The sequence below is a fragment of the Cryptotermes secundus genome, unplaced genomic scaffold (genome assembly GCF_002891405.2).
Source record: "Cryptotermes secundus unplaced genomic scaffold, Csec_1.0 scaffold1705, whole genome shotgun sequence".
In the NCBI taxonomy this organism is placed as follows: Eukaryota; Metazoa; Arthropoda; class Insecta; order Blattodea; family Kalotermitidae; genus Cryptotermes; species Cryptotermes secundus.
In genome coordinates this window covers 1,550,333-1,565,445 of record NW_019718639.1, presented here as the reverse complement: position 1 = coordinate 1,565,445, position 15,113 = coordinate 1,550,333, and the positions used below count along the sequence as shown (strand labels likewise).

The 15,113-nt window shown below is 43.2% G+C and overlaps 1 protein-coding gene across 4 annotated transcripts in view; it reads left to right on the top strand.

Moving 5' to 3' along the window:
• The window catches only part of LOC111863782 (synaptotagmin-15), a 106,932-nt gene that overhangs the window by 44,744 nt on the left and 47,075 nt on the right, over nt 1-15,113 (top strand). For all 4 annotated transcript variants that reach the window (XM_023850459.2, XM_023850470.2, XM_023850487.2 and 1 more), the window contains one exon: nt 174-1,061. In XM_023850459.2, coding sequence (XP_023706227.1) covers nt 842-1,061 — 220 coding nt within the window. In that variant the 5' untranslated portion in view covers nt 174-841. The remainder of the gene's footprint in view (nt 1-173; nt 1,062-15,113) is intronic.

The window sequence follows — 15,113 nt, the reverse complement described above, 5'->3', positions numbered from 1 at the left end:
ATTTGGTTTTCTTTTTTATTTTTTCTCCTTGGGAAGATATTCTCTGCTTCATTCTTTGCTATTTTCCTTTATTTCTCTGTTTCTTTGTATCTTGTTTTCTCTCTAACTTCCTTTTCTTATTACTTGTAATTTTAAAATTGAACTTATAAAATGTGATTTTTTTATTGTTGCAGGCAAATTGGTTACAGTCTTCTCCTCCAGTGCTGACAACTGCGAAACAAAAAAATACCTATCTTTCAGAGGAGAAGCACTCGTCCACAGACTTGTGGAAGAAATGAACTAACAATTAATTAGAAAATAAAAGAACGCATTTCTTCTTGGAATTGATCTTCAGATATAATAAGTTCCATTTCCACGGTAGCACAGAAACAGAACACAGATAAACCATTTGCCCCCACAGATTAGAAAAAAAATCTAGACTAAAGATACAGACTAAGCGAGACGAGAGGCCAAAGAATGATGCTATGAAGTAGAGGCAGTCAGTTTGGGGGACAGAACCCCCGATACAAGGAAACTGACTTAATTGAAGAAAATTGAAGGCAGCCACAGACGATCATACGAGAATTAGAACATATTACAACAGCTATAAAAGATATTATGTGAACTCAAATATAAGGGACATTCCATGAGATCGTAATGGATTAAACTTAGATATGGGAGCAAATACAGATGATCATAATTGAGTTAGATTGTGACGTAAGGTCTACAGACGATAATTAGTGAACTGAAGAGCAGATATAAGGGGAACTACAGACGATCATAAAGGGAAAAAAGGTGAGATATAAGGGCAACTGCAGACGGTCACCAAGTGTGTCGGAAGTAGACAAATGCAGAGGTGAAGATGAGGGAGCTTCCGCTGCTCTTGCCTGGAGGAGACGAATATCCGTGGTCTAGCTCTCGTCTGATACGACGGCGTCCAGGCGTCGAAGACGATGACGGCATAGACGTCCAGGAGGATTCTCCCACTCCAACTCCACTCTCCCAGTACACAGCTGTGGACGGTGACGACGGAAATGACGTCATCGCCGAGCCGCCCCTGAGTGACCAGGAGAGGCTGTACAGTGAGTACCAACACAGTCGAATTTACACTATAAAATACAGGTTGGGCCTTTCAAATCCGGTAGCAAGAAGATTTTTAGAACTTACTGGTGACGAGTATAGTAAGGCACCAAAATATACAAATCACCCATATTCAAGGACAAGTATCAAAGGCGGTGCAATTCATATCGCTGATATTCGCGCTGTAAGCATTCCGTTTCGTTATTCACGTCTGTAAACAGTGGAAACCTAGCGCCGGTGGCGGGATGTGGCCATCTGGCAAACTAAACTCGTGCCGGACCAGAATTGGTGCTGAATTTGAGAGGTTTGACCAGCATCTGTGCTTGGTTCCAATCGCAACTTGCACTCTTTGTCACTGTTTCCCCAGTGCCTAACAGGTTCGCTCTGTGACAGTCAGAGAAGGCCCGAAAGTGGAGTCCCAGCTTAAGCCCAATCCTTACCTGAATGCCCACAACTCAAGATCATCCTTAGAAAACGGCGCGTAGTTGCGGTGATATTAAGAGGGTCATTATAATATTCAGAAGCCGGGATAGCTCAGTCGGTATAGCGACTGGCTACGGGCTGAACGGCTGAGGGGTCGGAGTTCGAGTCTCGTTAGTGGGAAGATATTTCTCTTCTCCAAGGGCCCACCCAACCTCCTGTCCAAAGAGTACAGAGGGTAACGCGACCTATGCTTTAAGCTGATAACTAATCTCCAACTAACGCCGAGATAAATAGTACCTGGATCAATACATCCACTCCCCCCATACGCTTTCACGACTTAGTGACTAATTACTCAAGCACAGGGTCAGTTTTACTTGTTTACCCTATAATACCGAAGAGTTCTATCTCGTGGGCTGTAACGCTGTATACACGCAGTCTGTTTAAATTCTGTCAACGTTTAGGAGGAACGTATCGCTCCCTTCTTCAGGGTTTAAAAGTAAGCCAAGCAAGAATGAAGCATCAAAAAGGCAGCAGGCAGTAATTTTAAGCGTTTTATGGTGTGTCCCTCTTCAGTATGGCATGATTCTATGCTCAGGTTGCGGAGTGGCGGATAACGGGGGGGGGGTTCTACAACTTTGGATTGGGCGTGGTTTTACAGTACAAAACATACTTTCGAAACGTTACAAATATTGTTAAGAGGATTGAACCAAGGTGCAAAAAAGCGGGTCATGTTACGATCAGTTCAGTGAGGAGAATGCAAAATTCTGTGTTGGAATTCTTGAAGGAAAAATATCTCTTGGATTATGAACTATATTTTTAGTGTTTCATTTCGTGACCCTGTCGGTAGCTACAGTATATAACGTCGAATAGTGGACTGATAGATGGATGATGAATTGGGAAGGATTTAGAAGGAAGTGGTCTGAGCCTAACTTATGTACAAAGGCACTGTTTGCCTGGAAGAACGAAGAGAAACCACGAAACATTCTCGCTCACAATAGCCGGTGTCACGTCCGAGATAAGGAACAAAACACCTCCAGCGTTACCGCTGAGCCAGCCTGCTTACATCAATCAAGTTACGTATAATGACAGTGTGAAGACGCACAGCAGACAAATGGTTTAGTATAAAATGAATATTAAGCTCTGAGGTTCTCACATTTGTAGCTACGAAGAATATCTTCTGGGATACGATGTAAGAAAGACATATGAGGTTTCGGAGAAATATGCCGCTTCCATCTTCATGGTCGAAAAATAGTCCAAGCTAGAAATCAACATCAAGAAGGCAGTAAACAGACTTTGCGTGATACACCTGATCCCCTTGGATAAATTGGCTGAAACCTCCCCAGCTGGGAACACTTCTAGCGACGCCCTGACGTTGCGTGACCTCCATAAATAAATGACGACGTCCGTTCTTAACATATGTCGCCCCGTCTTCTCTGCTGATTCTCTTGGGCGTCTTCCCGAAGTAAGTTATGCCCTGATACAGCGAGATGCTGTTGGATGGAGAGAGTTAACTTCACAGCAACGTGACCAGTTCCGTATCATACCGGCGCATCTCAGGCGTCGTCCATTAGAAGGGAGCGTCACATTCTGCCCAGGGGCTGCTGTCTTGTTTTGAGTTCTCAGATTCACGAATCAAGAAGCACATAATTTCAGTCGGCAGTACATACAACTGTGAGCTCTAGTACCCAGGCTTTCAAGAAATTCGAAAATAGACACAATATAGGTCTGTTTCCGTCCCGTCCACTTTCCTCCTTTACACCACTTCGTGTCAAAACTCAGAATTCACCAACTGCATGTACATTGAGAGGGTTGGTATAGCTTCAAAGCTCTTGATTTATAAATAAGAGGTGATAGGTTCGAATCCAAGTCGAGACATCTCCATCAGGGTACCACAATTTCCTTCATGTCGTTTCCAATCTGTCGTGCATCTTTAATCGTAATATTCGACGTTATATCTTCTAGATATTGACAAGGTCGTAAAATGGTGCACCTAAATTATATGTGTGTACAAGTCTTACTGTCTTTGGTGTTCATTTGTTTCAGCCATAAATTAATCGTTATGGAACTAGTCAGTTATGAAGATGGCCATAAAGCTATAGCAAAGTTGATGAACAACAAATATATAACGTAATCCCATCAGTTATGAGACACATTGAGGGATAGAATTATTTATGATATATTTATTGTCATTTTCACTGGCTTAGATATATGCCGTGAAATAATAACATTTTTAGTGGGCAATGAACTGCAAATCATGTGGATCGAAGCGGTGCTAGCCTTACTTGAGGTTCAGTTGAGGCATTTGCTTCAATGGGATGAGAAAATCTACGATAAACCATGGTAGGATTGCAAATATCCTAGTCAGGATTTGAACCAGGAACATCCTCCTCAATTCGATGCAGGATACATGCTCACTGGATCGTATGATTCAGTTACATGCATAAATATTTTATATAAAATTTATTATCTTAACTTACCTCTGAATTCTCCGTATTCCTGCTCGTTTGTTCGTGAAGTATTGCATAACTTATGTTCATGCAACATGTCAGTCTCTCGACAATTCATTTGTATGGTAACCCTAAATTACATAACACGCGAATCAGTGCTTAATCTTTCGCTTACAAGTTCTGTATACGCATAGGAAGAAATGAGTACACAATAAAGAACACTCAAATAAAATATTGTTGCGTGTTGCCTCGGTAACGCCACAAATAACGATGGATCTTGGATTTGACGAAGCTGTATATTGGCGACACTCACTCACAGTTGCAAGTACAAGTATCACAATTATTGCTTGCACCGCTGATCTTGCTGAAGTGACTTGAGCCCTCGGATGCGGACTGGTTCTGTTCTAGTCGGAGCTACACTAAGAACTGACTTCGGCGGCTGCTGGAACTTCACTGCCTCGGCCAAGTCCAAGTCAAAGTCACATTGCGACCAATGGTCAGTCAGTCAGTAATTCTTGGTGTCGAGCCCATCTGGGTCTCATGACGAGATATTTATTGCTGTTTGACAGTTACAGTGTTGTTTTCGTGGGGCGCCCTCTCAAATGAGAGGATGGGTCTCTATTTTGTATACCGTATTTACGCATGTATAGGCCGCACATTTTTTGCCAAAATTTCAAGAGGAAAACTGGGGTGCGGCTTATATTCGAAATATTCGAAATCACACTTCATTTAAAAAAAATATATATTCATAATTAGTAATACAGGGTGTTCTACTCCTGAAATAATATTCCAAGAAAATTATTTTTTCTATAATTTCTGTCTGAAAATTGTGCTGCGGCCTATACATGCGTAAATACGGTATATGCTGCTGGCCCTTGCCACTGCAGTCTTTCTCAGGTCTGAGTCCCTTTGGACTCGAGACCATATCTTACTGTCTCAGATTTGAGACTTATCTTTTCGTCGCCTCTTACGACTCGCAGGGTCACGGTGGAGGTATTCGACCCCGCCTCCACACGGGGTTATATGCGGGTTCCGGACTGGATAGAGAACACCAGTGTTGTATGTTCGTTACCGCGGTTTCAGCAATCTGTTGCTTCGGAAATACACCGCTAACGTGTTTGTTTTCATCCGTTGTTACACAACGACAACTCGTTTCTACGGATATTCCCATACAACGGTTCGGGGTATTTCATTTGTCGTTGTCCCGGCGATGGCCCTAAGATAACAGGTTACAATATATTCTTAAAGCCACTAGGCCGCTCTGACAAATCTTACGAACCGCATTCGTTTGTATAGTTTATAGATTATAGTAGATGGAATATATTATCTGAGGTATCGGGACTTTATTAATTGTCACCGGACGTGCTCCTGTTTCCCGTGACCCGCTGTACACAACCTCCATGGCCTGCGTGAACGTCGCGTGAACTTTCAGTTAACGACAGAGAGAAATGAAACTGAAATCGATCTGAATTTCAAATCTCGTTCCATCTCCTTGCGTGATGTACAATACTTTTTGTTTCAGTATCGCGTTTGTAGACGGAAGTGTGAATATAGTCACATACACACGCACGCGCAGGCGCATTAACGCCAGACCATTCCGCCTGTGCTCTCTGCGGTATCGGTATATCCATAAAGCTGCATAGTGAAATATGGCACTGAAATGTGACAACCCACGCGGGGGATATCGATCTTTGGGTCCGTTTCGATAACCGAAACAAGAGCGGTCTCTTTCCTCATTTCCGCTTCTGTTAACTCAAGATATACAGAACCTGAGGAATGCTCATTTGCCTTGCTGTTCGTGAACGATCAGGTTAGGTAATAAGTTTTGTGAACCATTGTGGACAAGACCCATGGAACCTGGGGTTTCTGGCCAAGAATTGCATTATTCGGATTGGTAATTTGGGGTACCAAAAGCAGTGATTTAATTGTTATATTTAAATCAGGAGAGGTACGCGGTAGCGTAGTTAGTTGAGGCACTACGCTACAAGTCGGAAGGTCGCGGGCTCCGTTCCCGATGAGGTCACTAGATTTTTCAATGACTTAATCTTTCCAGCCGCACTATGGCCCTGGGGTCGACTCAGCCTCTAACAGAAATGAGTACCAGGAATCTTCCTGGGGCTAAAGGGCGACCGGCACGTAAGGCTGACAACCTTACTGCCATCTGTTAGCCGATTGTCTGGTAAATGTGGGAGCCTCGACGTCTCACAAACTTATGGGCCTCCACGGCCTGTTACAGGGATAGCGTTACCTGTTTATATATATTTAAATCGGGAAGGTTGCATGAGAAGCACGCTGTTGCCACTTGGAATCTAGTAACCATGCCAGTAATTGCTTGCAGACAGGCGGAGAGCAAGAATGCCAGTGTCGATATGGCCTTCGGGAAGCAAAGTGACTTGTAGTCAGCAGTCGGACACAGAAGAGAATGCAGCGGTCTGTTGCTCTTTCCTTCTCAGACCATCGCCCGACATTTTAGTGCCCTAGTTCCGTGTTTGTCCGAATATGACGAAATGCACTTTCCTGATGCTCTGTACTGTGTTGTCCACATCCTTCTACAGGCTTACTTTACTTGCAGCTGAAAAGTTTCAGAATGCGTTTTGTTCTAAGTCTCATTTAAATATAATTGATTGCTTAACTTCAAACTCGTAACACACTCCAGTACTCAGCTGACGAAGCACATGCTGTCGTTTATTGTTATCAAAAACACAATACATCGCTTATAGGAGTAAGATAAAGGTAAAGGCTGCGCCATAGCTCAAGCGGTCAGTCGCTGGCTTCCCACCGCCGCGGCCCGTGTTCGGTCCCGGGTCTGGTCAAGTGGGATTTGTTGTGGACAAAGTGGCATTGCGGCGGGTTTTCTCCGTTCGGTTTCCCCTGCCAATCTTCATTCCTCCAATTGCTCCACAATCACCCTCACCTATCATCTGGGGCTGGTACAATAGGCCATAAGTGGCCGCAGTACCAGGGACTTAGTCCCACCCCACTAGCAATAAAGAAAAATAATACCCACAGGACAATTCGTGGTACTCATTTCTGTCAGAGGCTGAGTCGACCCCAAGGCCATAGCGCGGCAGGAAGGGTTAGACATTACTTATAACAATAAATTTCTTATAAGGTGGACGTGAATAAAGATTAATGTAAATGGTATTTAAAAATCCATATCCTATTTCACTACAAAGGCAGCTGCTCCCCATTTCGTATTGTGTAGGGAAATGATCGCTTTTTAATGGAATAATTGTACGGAAGACGTAAATAAATTGTATGGTCACAGTGGAGTGATTTTGATACTAAAGCAGGTCGTGGATACAGTTACTTACTTACTCACTCACTCATTGAGCTGAGTCCTTCTGGAGGAGCTGCCAATTCTGCAGCTGCTCAAGAATTTCCCAGTATTTTATTGAACCCGAAGGTTCATTACCGTGTTCACAATAGCCCTCCACTGGTCCCTATCCTGAGCCAGATCAAACCAATCAATACCATCCCATCCTATCTCTCTAAGATCCATTTTAATATTGTCCGCCCACCTACACAGTTACCATTTTATTTTAATGGTTTAACCATATTATTTTTAATGAGACCCAGGCGTTTGTTATAATTATTGCGTTTCTGGACATTATACATCTTCCTGTTTGTATTTAAAACACATAATATTTCGGAGACTGGAATCTGTCTCCATCTTCAGGTGGAACTTACTAGTTCTACCGATTGAGCCCAACTGAGTGAGAGTTTTAAGGATGTCTATATGGGAATAGACTGATAGACGTGGTGTCACCACTATGTATTAATTTCATGTTACATAGTGCAAAGAAACATGAAACTTTAAAATAATTTCTGTTGGATATTTTAAAAATATTAATAAATTTACATGCAAATGACAGATGTTTAAAAAAACAATCTTACAGCTTTAAAAATATCTCACTTCAAAACTCTGCAGAATTTCCATCAGGCCTTGCCTTTAAACTTAAATTGTTTTTTCCACTTCATTACGCAGCATTTCAAGTACGAGTACAAGGGAGAGAAAGATGAAATGAGAGACAGAATAAACAAAGAAACAAGGGAGACAGAATGAAGACAGATAGAGGATTAAAAAAGATCGACTGTGTGGAGTGCAGATCTAATGTACATAGCGTATTGATAACCGAGTTGAGTCTAGTGTCTTCTGCGTAAGTTTGTCTGCAGTTTTGTATAGGTACGAAGCTATATCTCTCACAGTAAGGGAAGACGCGAGAAGCGATGTGTTGAGAGGAATATGTTGACCTCAGAAGGATGAAGTGACAGGAGGCTGGAGAAAATTACATAATATAGAGCTTCATAAATTGTACTCCTTGCCATAAAATATAACTGTCTAACAAGGAGAATGTTATAGGTAAGGTTTGTAGCACGCATGGAAAAAGTTTATATAAAATTTCAATAGAAAAAACGAAAATAAAGAACCACAAGGGAAAAAATAGGCGCAGATGAAATGATAATACCATTTTAGAGTGATTATGGACGCGATTTTGATTAGTAATCCGTTTAACTGGACTCCTTGTTACAACCCGTGACTACACTTCACAGTTCACTATGACACGCACAATTGTGTCCACAGTCACGTCTTCACTAGCTGTTGCTTAGTAGCGGCTTCAAACGGCGGANGCGAACGAACGAACGAACGAACGAACGAAACTCCCCTCCACTCAAAAGTCAAAGTCATATTGCGACTGATGGTCAGTCAGTCAGTAATTCTTGGTGTCGAGCCCATCTGGGTCTCATGACCAGATATTTGTTTCTGTTTGACAGTTACGGTCTTGTTTTCTTGGGGTGCCCTCTGAAATGAGAGGATGGGTCTGTATTTTGTACATATGCTGCTGGCACCTGCCAGCGCAGTCTTTCTCGGGTCCGAGTCTCTTGGGACTCTCGAAAATATTTTACACTCTCAGATTTGAGACTTCCTTTTTCGTCGCCTCCTACGACTCGGAGGCCCACGGTCGAGGTATTCGACCCCGCCTCCCAACTGTCCTGCTCATAACATATTGGCACGGACCACATAGAAAACACCGTTACTCTATTGCTGTTTTCAATTGTTGCCATGAATACATGCTTGTTTACGAAGCCGTTAGTAACTGCTGTTGCATAGCTGCTTCTTTAGAAGTTGTAGCCTAGCAACGGATCTACGTGTATGTTAAAGAGAATTTTGATTTAACAGGATGGGAAACTTGTGGAATTAATTGCATTGTGGACACAGTAATGAGCCTTCAGGTTGCATGAAATGCTGGGAAATTCTCAAGTAGCTCAATACATAATCTACTGGCTTACCATGAAGGACTGAGCTGTGGTCGCGCCATGCAAACCCGAGACGCGTTTAGACCGCAAGTCGCGGTATCCTGGCAACCGGCTTACACAACTGAGTGTAGGCGCCACTCTCGCTTGTACTCAGCCCTCCCGAGCCAGTGGCGAGGATCAGGTCACGAATACAAAGAGTAAAACCGCGTCTGCATCCTACCTCTCTCTCTCTCTGTCGCTTTGTTCTCCCGGAAAAGAATGGCAGGAGAAGAATTTCACATTTTTCCATAATACTCTTATTCCGGAACAGTTGAATTGTGTTCCTCGATAGGGATCGCTTCCATTCTTCTGTTGTTATTTACCCTAGCGATCTTTTGTCATCATTGCGTGCCCTGAGGAGAGCGTTTGCGTGCAAGACTGGAATACGTGTGAAGCTGCGAAATCTTGGCTTGAAACTCACACTTCATGATCATAAACAATATTATCTTCTGGAAAGCGACAAACGTTTTCTACTAGACATTCACTGCTATTTCGCAGTCAAACACTACCTCCTTCTTCAGGATCTAAGTGTAAGCGATTGATTTGAGGTGGTGGTGGTGGTGGTGGTGGTGGTAGCAACACATATAGTAGCAGTGACAGTAGTAATAGTGTCAGTAGTTGTAGTAGTAGTTGTTTTTATAATGATAGTAGTATTGGTAGTAGCTGTATCAGCAGTAGTGGTAGTACAAAAAATCTTGTTTGGGTTTTTAATGATGCTTTTCCGGTATCCAGAATGTACGGAGTCAGATGGTAGGATGATAGATAAATAACGAATTGGAAAGGACTTGAAATGTTGATAATGTGGTCTAATCTACGTACTGTCTCAATACTTTTTTGTAGGGACCAAGAAAACCATTGAAAATCTAGGTCTGTATAGCGTGTGTCTCAATCGAGATTCAAAAGGAACACCTCCCGGATAAGAGCCTACAACCTAACCTCTACATATAATCTTGTACGAACTATTGTGCCCTACCTTTCATTCCACCCTTAGAGAACGTAGCGAGCAGTGAGACATGGCACACTGTTGCAGTGTGAAGTAGGGACGTCTCGCTCAGCACGACTGCGTGCTGCTGCGAACAAGTGGCCTGTTTCCACGACTTTACCTTCTGCTTCATGGTACTTACATTCTTCTGACTTCCGCTTCGACTCGTCCTTGTCGAAAGCAGTTTGTGATTTATTGAAAGGAAATGTGTATTTCGGTTGCTGGAACTTTTAGAAGAACTTAGAAACTTAAGATGGAGTTCAGTCATTTCTTTTGGATTTGAAGTTCTCGCAAAGGTGACTATGAATACTACTTATCTCTGGAATGTTATGCCCTGACGTTTCGGAGGAACATCATCTTCACTGTCATTTAGGCCTAGACCTACCTCCATGAAACTCCCCGTTTCACTTCGGTTAACTAGATCTTACACATGCGGTAGGACTCCTTGGGCGAGTGATCAGCTCGTCGCAAGGCCTCTACCTGTAGACAAACACAAAAAAACGCGCACAAACATCCATGCCCTGAGTGGGATTCGAACCCACGATCCCGGCTTCCGAGCGAGTGAAGACAGTGCATGCCTTAGACCGCTCGGCTACCGTGACCGGCTTGAACATGCCAATATAGTATTATGAAATATCAGTGAACTTATACCGGAATAAATGGCGTCATTTTCCGTAATATAAAGCTCCTAAATTCAGGAGAATGCTACTAGTATTATTGCCCAAAACATTTCGTAATGCCACTGTACGGCAACTTTTGCCTCAAAATCCCCAAAACCTTCTCCGTAGCAGTCGGGTCTCTTGAGATCTGTTTCCATATTAATGGCAGTATCCCTCGAAATTATCAAAGTAACCGCTTTCCACGAGATTTCCGCATAAAATTGTGTATGTATTTCTGAAAGGAAACCGAGAAAGGAAGAGAAGTATGACAAAGGATAAAATGAATGAAAGGAAACGGAGATAAAGAAAGCGAAACGGGACAAACAAAAGCAACCTTGCATTTCAAACCCAATTACTGGAGTGCCCAGAACACTAGGTTACAGTTTGTTGGAGCCCCAAGCCCAGCCGATTTGTGTATTTCCTGCAGTGATCGCTACGCTGAGCATAGATCAGACCCACTTTGTGACGCGGCTTTCCGATCGTCGCCGGGAGGGACCGGCAACTTCTCTGACAACACAGTTGAGCGGATAGTATAAGCGCGGCGTGGCAGGCGTTCCCTATTTATAACTCTGCACTCGGGGGTAATGTTCTGTGTCCGTTACGGGTGTACAGAATGTGCAAGCTGTAAACTTAATTTTCATAGCAGCATACGATTATAAAATCCTCTAAAATGTATTGGTCTACAATTAAGGACTGAATATATTATAATTATGAGGTAGGCATGACATGTAGCACGAATGGGGGAGAAGAGGAATGTGTATTGGATATTGCTGGGAAAGTCAGAAGGAAAGAGACCACTGGAAAGACCAAGGAATAGGTGGGTGGATAATATTAAAATGGATCTTATAGAGATACGATGAGATAGTATGGATTTGATTGATGTGGCTGAGGATAGAGACCGGTGGAGGGCTCTTGTGAACACAATAATGAACCTTCGGGTTCCAGAAAATGTTGGGAAATTCTTGAATAGCTGCAGAATTGACGGCTCCTCCAGAAGGTTCAGCTCTATGAGTAAGTAAGTATATATTATAATTATGACAATTATTTGTATGGACTCAAATGAGTAACAGAAAAATTACATAACGGGAATCGCTGTGGTTTCACCTCATTTCGAAGCATTGTTAGAACTGTACTGAAATGGACACACAGCACAAATAGAGCGAAATAGAATTAGAAGTATGAGGAAGATATACGCTGCGCATGTAGCACGCATGCGAGAGAAGAGTAGACGAAAATCTGGTGAGAAAACTTAAAGTAAAGAGAGGACAAGGACGTAAATGGTAGGATAATATTAAAACATTGTGAAGTGTTGCGCTATGGATGACGCCCCTTCCTCCCCGCCAGCCGTGACGTGCCGAGCGGAGCCGAAGTGAGCCGAGTCCCAGCACGCTGGTTGCTAAGCAAAGCGAGTAAGCAGCGGTTACTAGGCAAACGAGTAAACAGCGGTGACGTAACACGGGACGCCGCAGTTGCTACGTAGCCGTAAACAACTCCCAACATCGTTGCTAGGCTATCGGCAAACACAGCGTCAGACAACAGCGGTGCCTATTACGTAACTGTTTCCCCGTTGTCCGGCTGAGGGTTTAAAAGAGCACTACACTGCCTACATAGTCAGTTAAAATGTAGCAGCCTTTGAAGCGAGTTCTCAAGGCAGCAGCCTATGAGTTACGAGTCAGTTACGAGTTACGAGTTGGCCAGGGAAGAGTATGCAGTCAAGTAATTGTAATACTACAGATAGCAGTAGTTGTGAGAATGTAAACTGTGTGATTGTATGAGGGAGTGTGCAATAAAATTCGCTATATCCAATAAGGCGTGAAGTTATTTGTCGCGTTATACACCCAACACGTGACAATATACCTTAAAGATAGGAAGTACGTATGAATGTGGACCTGACAGTTTTTGTTCAGTTGAAGGAAGAGCGATGGGTTGCTGTGAATACAGTTACGGGCTTTCGGGTTTTGTAAAAGGTGGGCATTTCTTGAGTGGCTGAGCAACTTCTGGCTTCTCAGGACGGGTTCTGCCTTATTGAGTTAAAGAACTACATGCAAAGAAAGCGCATGGAAAATGCAAATTTTTTTAAACAATATTTAAATATATGTGAAGAAAATATTTGGATTGGACTTAACTGGCTTTGCATATGGTACTTTGAGACCAAAAGTAACCTTTGAACATTTTATATTTTACTCAGTAACGCTGTCGGCAGCTCAGAATATATACCCCCGACTGGTAGGATGACTGGTGAACAGAGGATTTGAAAGGATTTGGAAGTAATCGACTGTGGCCAGATCCCGGAATTTGACACGAAATTCTCGGTCAGGGTGCACAGTGTTTGGGACAAGATTTGAACCCGATACCTTTGGAATACGAGCCCGCATGCCAGTCGGGATATCCACTAATGTTTGTAGCGCTGGAAGTGTAGAAAGGTTAGTTCTGTGTTCATTCCCAGTACAAATGTGTACCTCGTCCACCGTGTCTACTTTCAATACGTGTTTTCCTTTGTTTCGTTGTTAACTTACACTGCCGCTAGCAACCTGCCTCAGCAATTTCAGTTTGAATTATGTAACTGCGAATTCAATAAACTGAGCAGAGAGTTATTCAATCTCAAACTTTTCCGTTTGCATTGCGTACTTCAAGCCTCTATTGTTACAGTCTAACTCATGTTTATGTAGGAAGTTAAGGTACTGGTAATTTGTTGTGCACGACGGACTAGGGTTACTATGGCAACAAGAAGCAGGAGGCTGGCGCAAGTTATATAGTCGGACCAACTTCGCGAACTTGCATGGAGGACATCTGCGCATGCGCTCTATGAGGACAGACTGCACCTTTAAGGGCAAAGTATACAGTGAATCGAGTTCACTTCATATTTAGGATTTGTGATTCTGAAAAAGATGATAACGATGCTTGTCTGGGTTCTTAGGGACGTGTAATTTGTAGAGGGCCCTACGTTTCGGAGTAACATATCGCCTCCATCTTCAATGTTGAAGAGTGATGTAATTAAGAAGCCACCAGAACCTCTGCGGCAGGCCGAGCCATAGCTCAAGCGGTTAGTCGCTGGCTCCCAATCGCGGCGGCCCGGGGTCGATCCCAGGTTTGGTCAAGTGGGATTTATCGTGGACAACGTGGTACTGTGGCGGGTTTTATCCGAGTACTTCGGTTTCCCATGCCAATCTTTATTCCACCAAATTATCCATCATCATAATCACTCGGAGCAGGCTACAATAGACCAATCAGTGGCCGCCGCGCCGAGTGGACCTAGCTGGACTCCACTCCCCCACTAAGCGAAGCCCTGCAACAAGTTTAACTTCGATTGAGATTTACATATCGTGAAATTGGACTGGGTGTGGATTCGGAAGGAAGTGATAGTGATAGGAAGTCTACTGGATTAATCAGATAATTTTTTTTTCTAAAGAGTGGAGGAAAATCACGTAAGATTAAAAGAATCATAACTTGCAACTTTGTTGAGATTCGAAAGTAGTTTATATGGAAGTCTCTTACACTAACAGATGCGAGCGTCAGCAACATGGGAACGCTAAAACAGAAAACAGTGTAGTCCCACGTGAACTGTTTCACAGCGCCGCCACTCGCTGTTATCGTGGTCACCGTGACGTCCTACTGGCTGCACGAAGCAGGTCAGACGGCTACTCACACACCGCTTCGAGGAAACTGCTCCCAGGTCACGCGAATGAAATTCATCTTATCGCTTCCCTCATGAATGTAAATCCATTCAGTTCCTCTCGTTGCTTTCAATGTGATTAAAATCTAGTTTGCTGTTCTTTTCTCGTTCATACCTCGTTCTTCATTTCACCTTCAAAGTCATCATCATTTTTCTGTGTATATATTCGTTTTACTCCTCTACTGTGTCTTCTCCTTCTGTCCCTACTCCTGTATAATCTAACGGGTAGACCCGTTGCTATGTAACGATCACAAACCCGTCTCCACAGCAGTGAATCAACACACAATAGAGGTGCTGTTAGAAACTGTGTTCTCTACAGTTGTTTATGATGAGGAGTTATGGACGTGACTAATAATAAGGGGTTCTGGATTGAATGATTGGATTTATTAACGCCCTCTTTACAATCACTCTTTTTTATTCTTTTATTGCTAGTGGGGTGGGACTAAGTCCTTTGTACTGCTGCCACTTTGGCCTATTGTACCAGCTCCAGATGACAGGTGAGGGTGATTGCGGAGCAATTGGTGGAATGAAGATTGGGAGGGGAAACCGAAGTACTCGGAGAAAACCTGCCC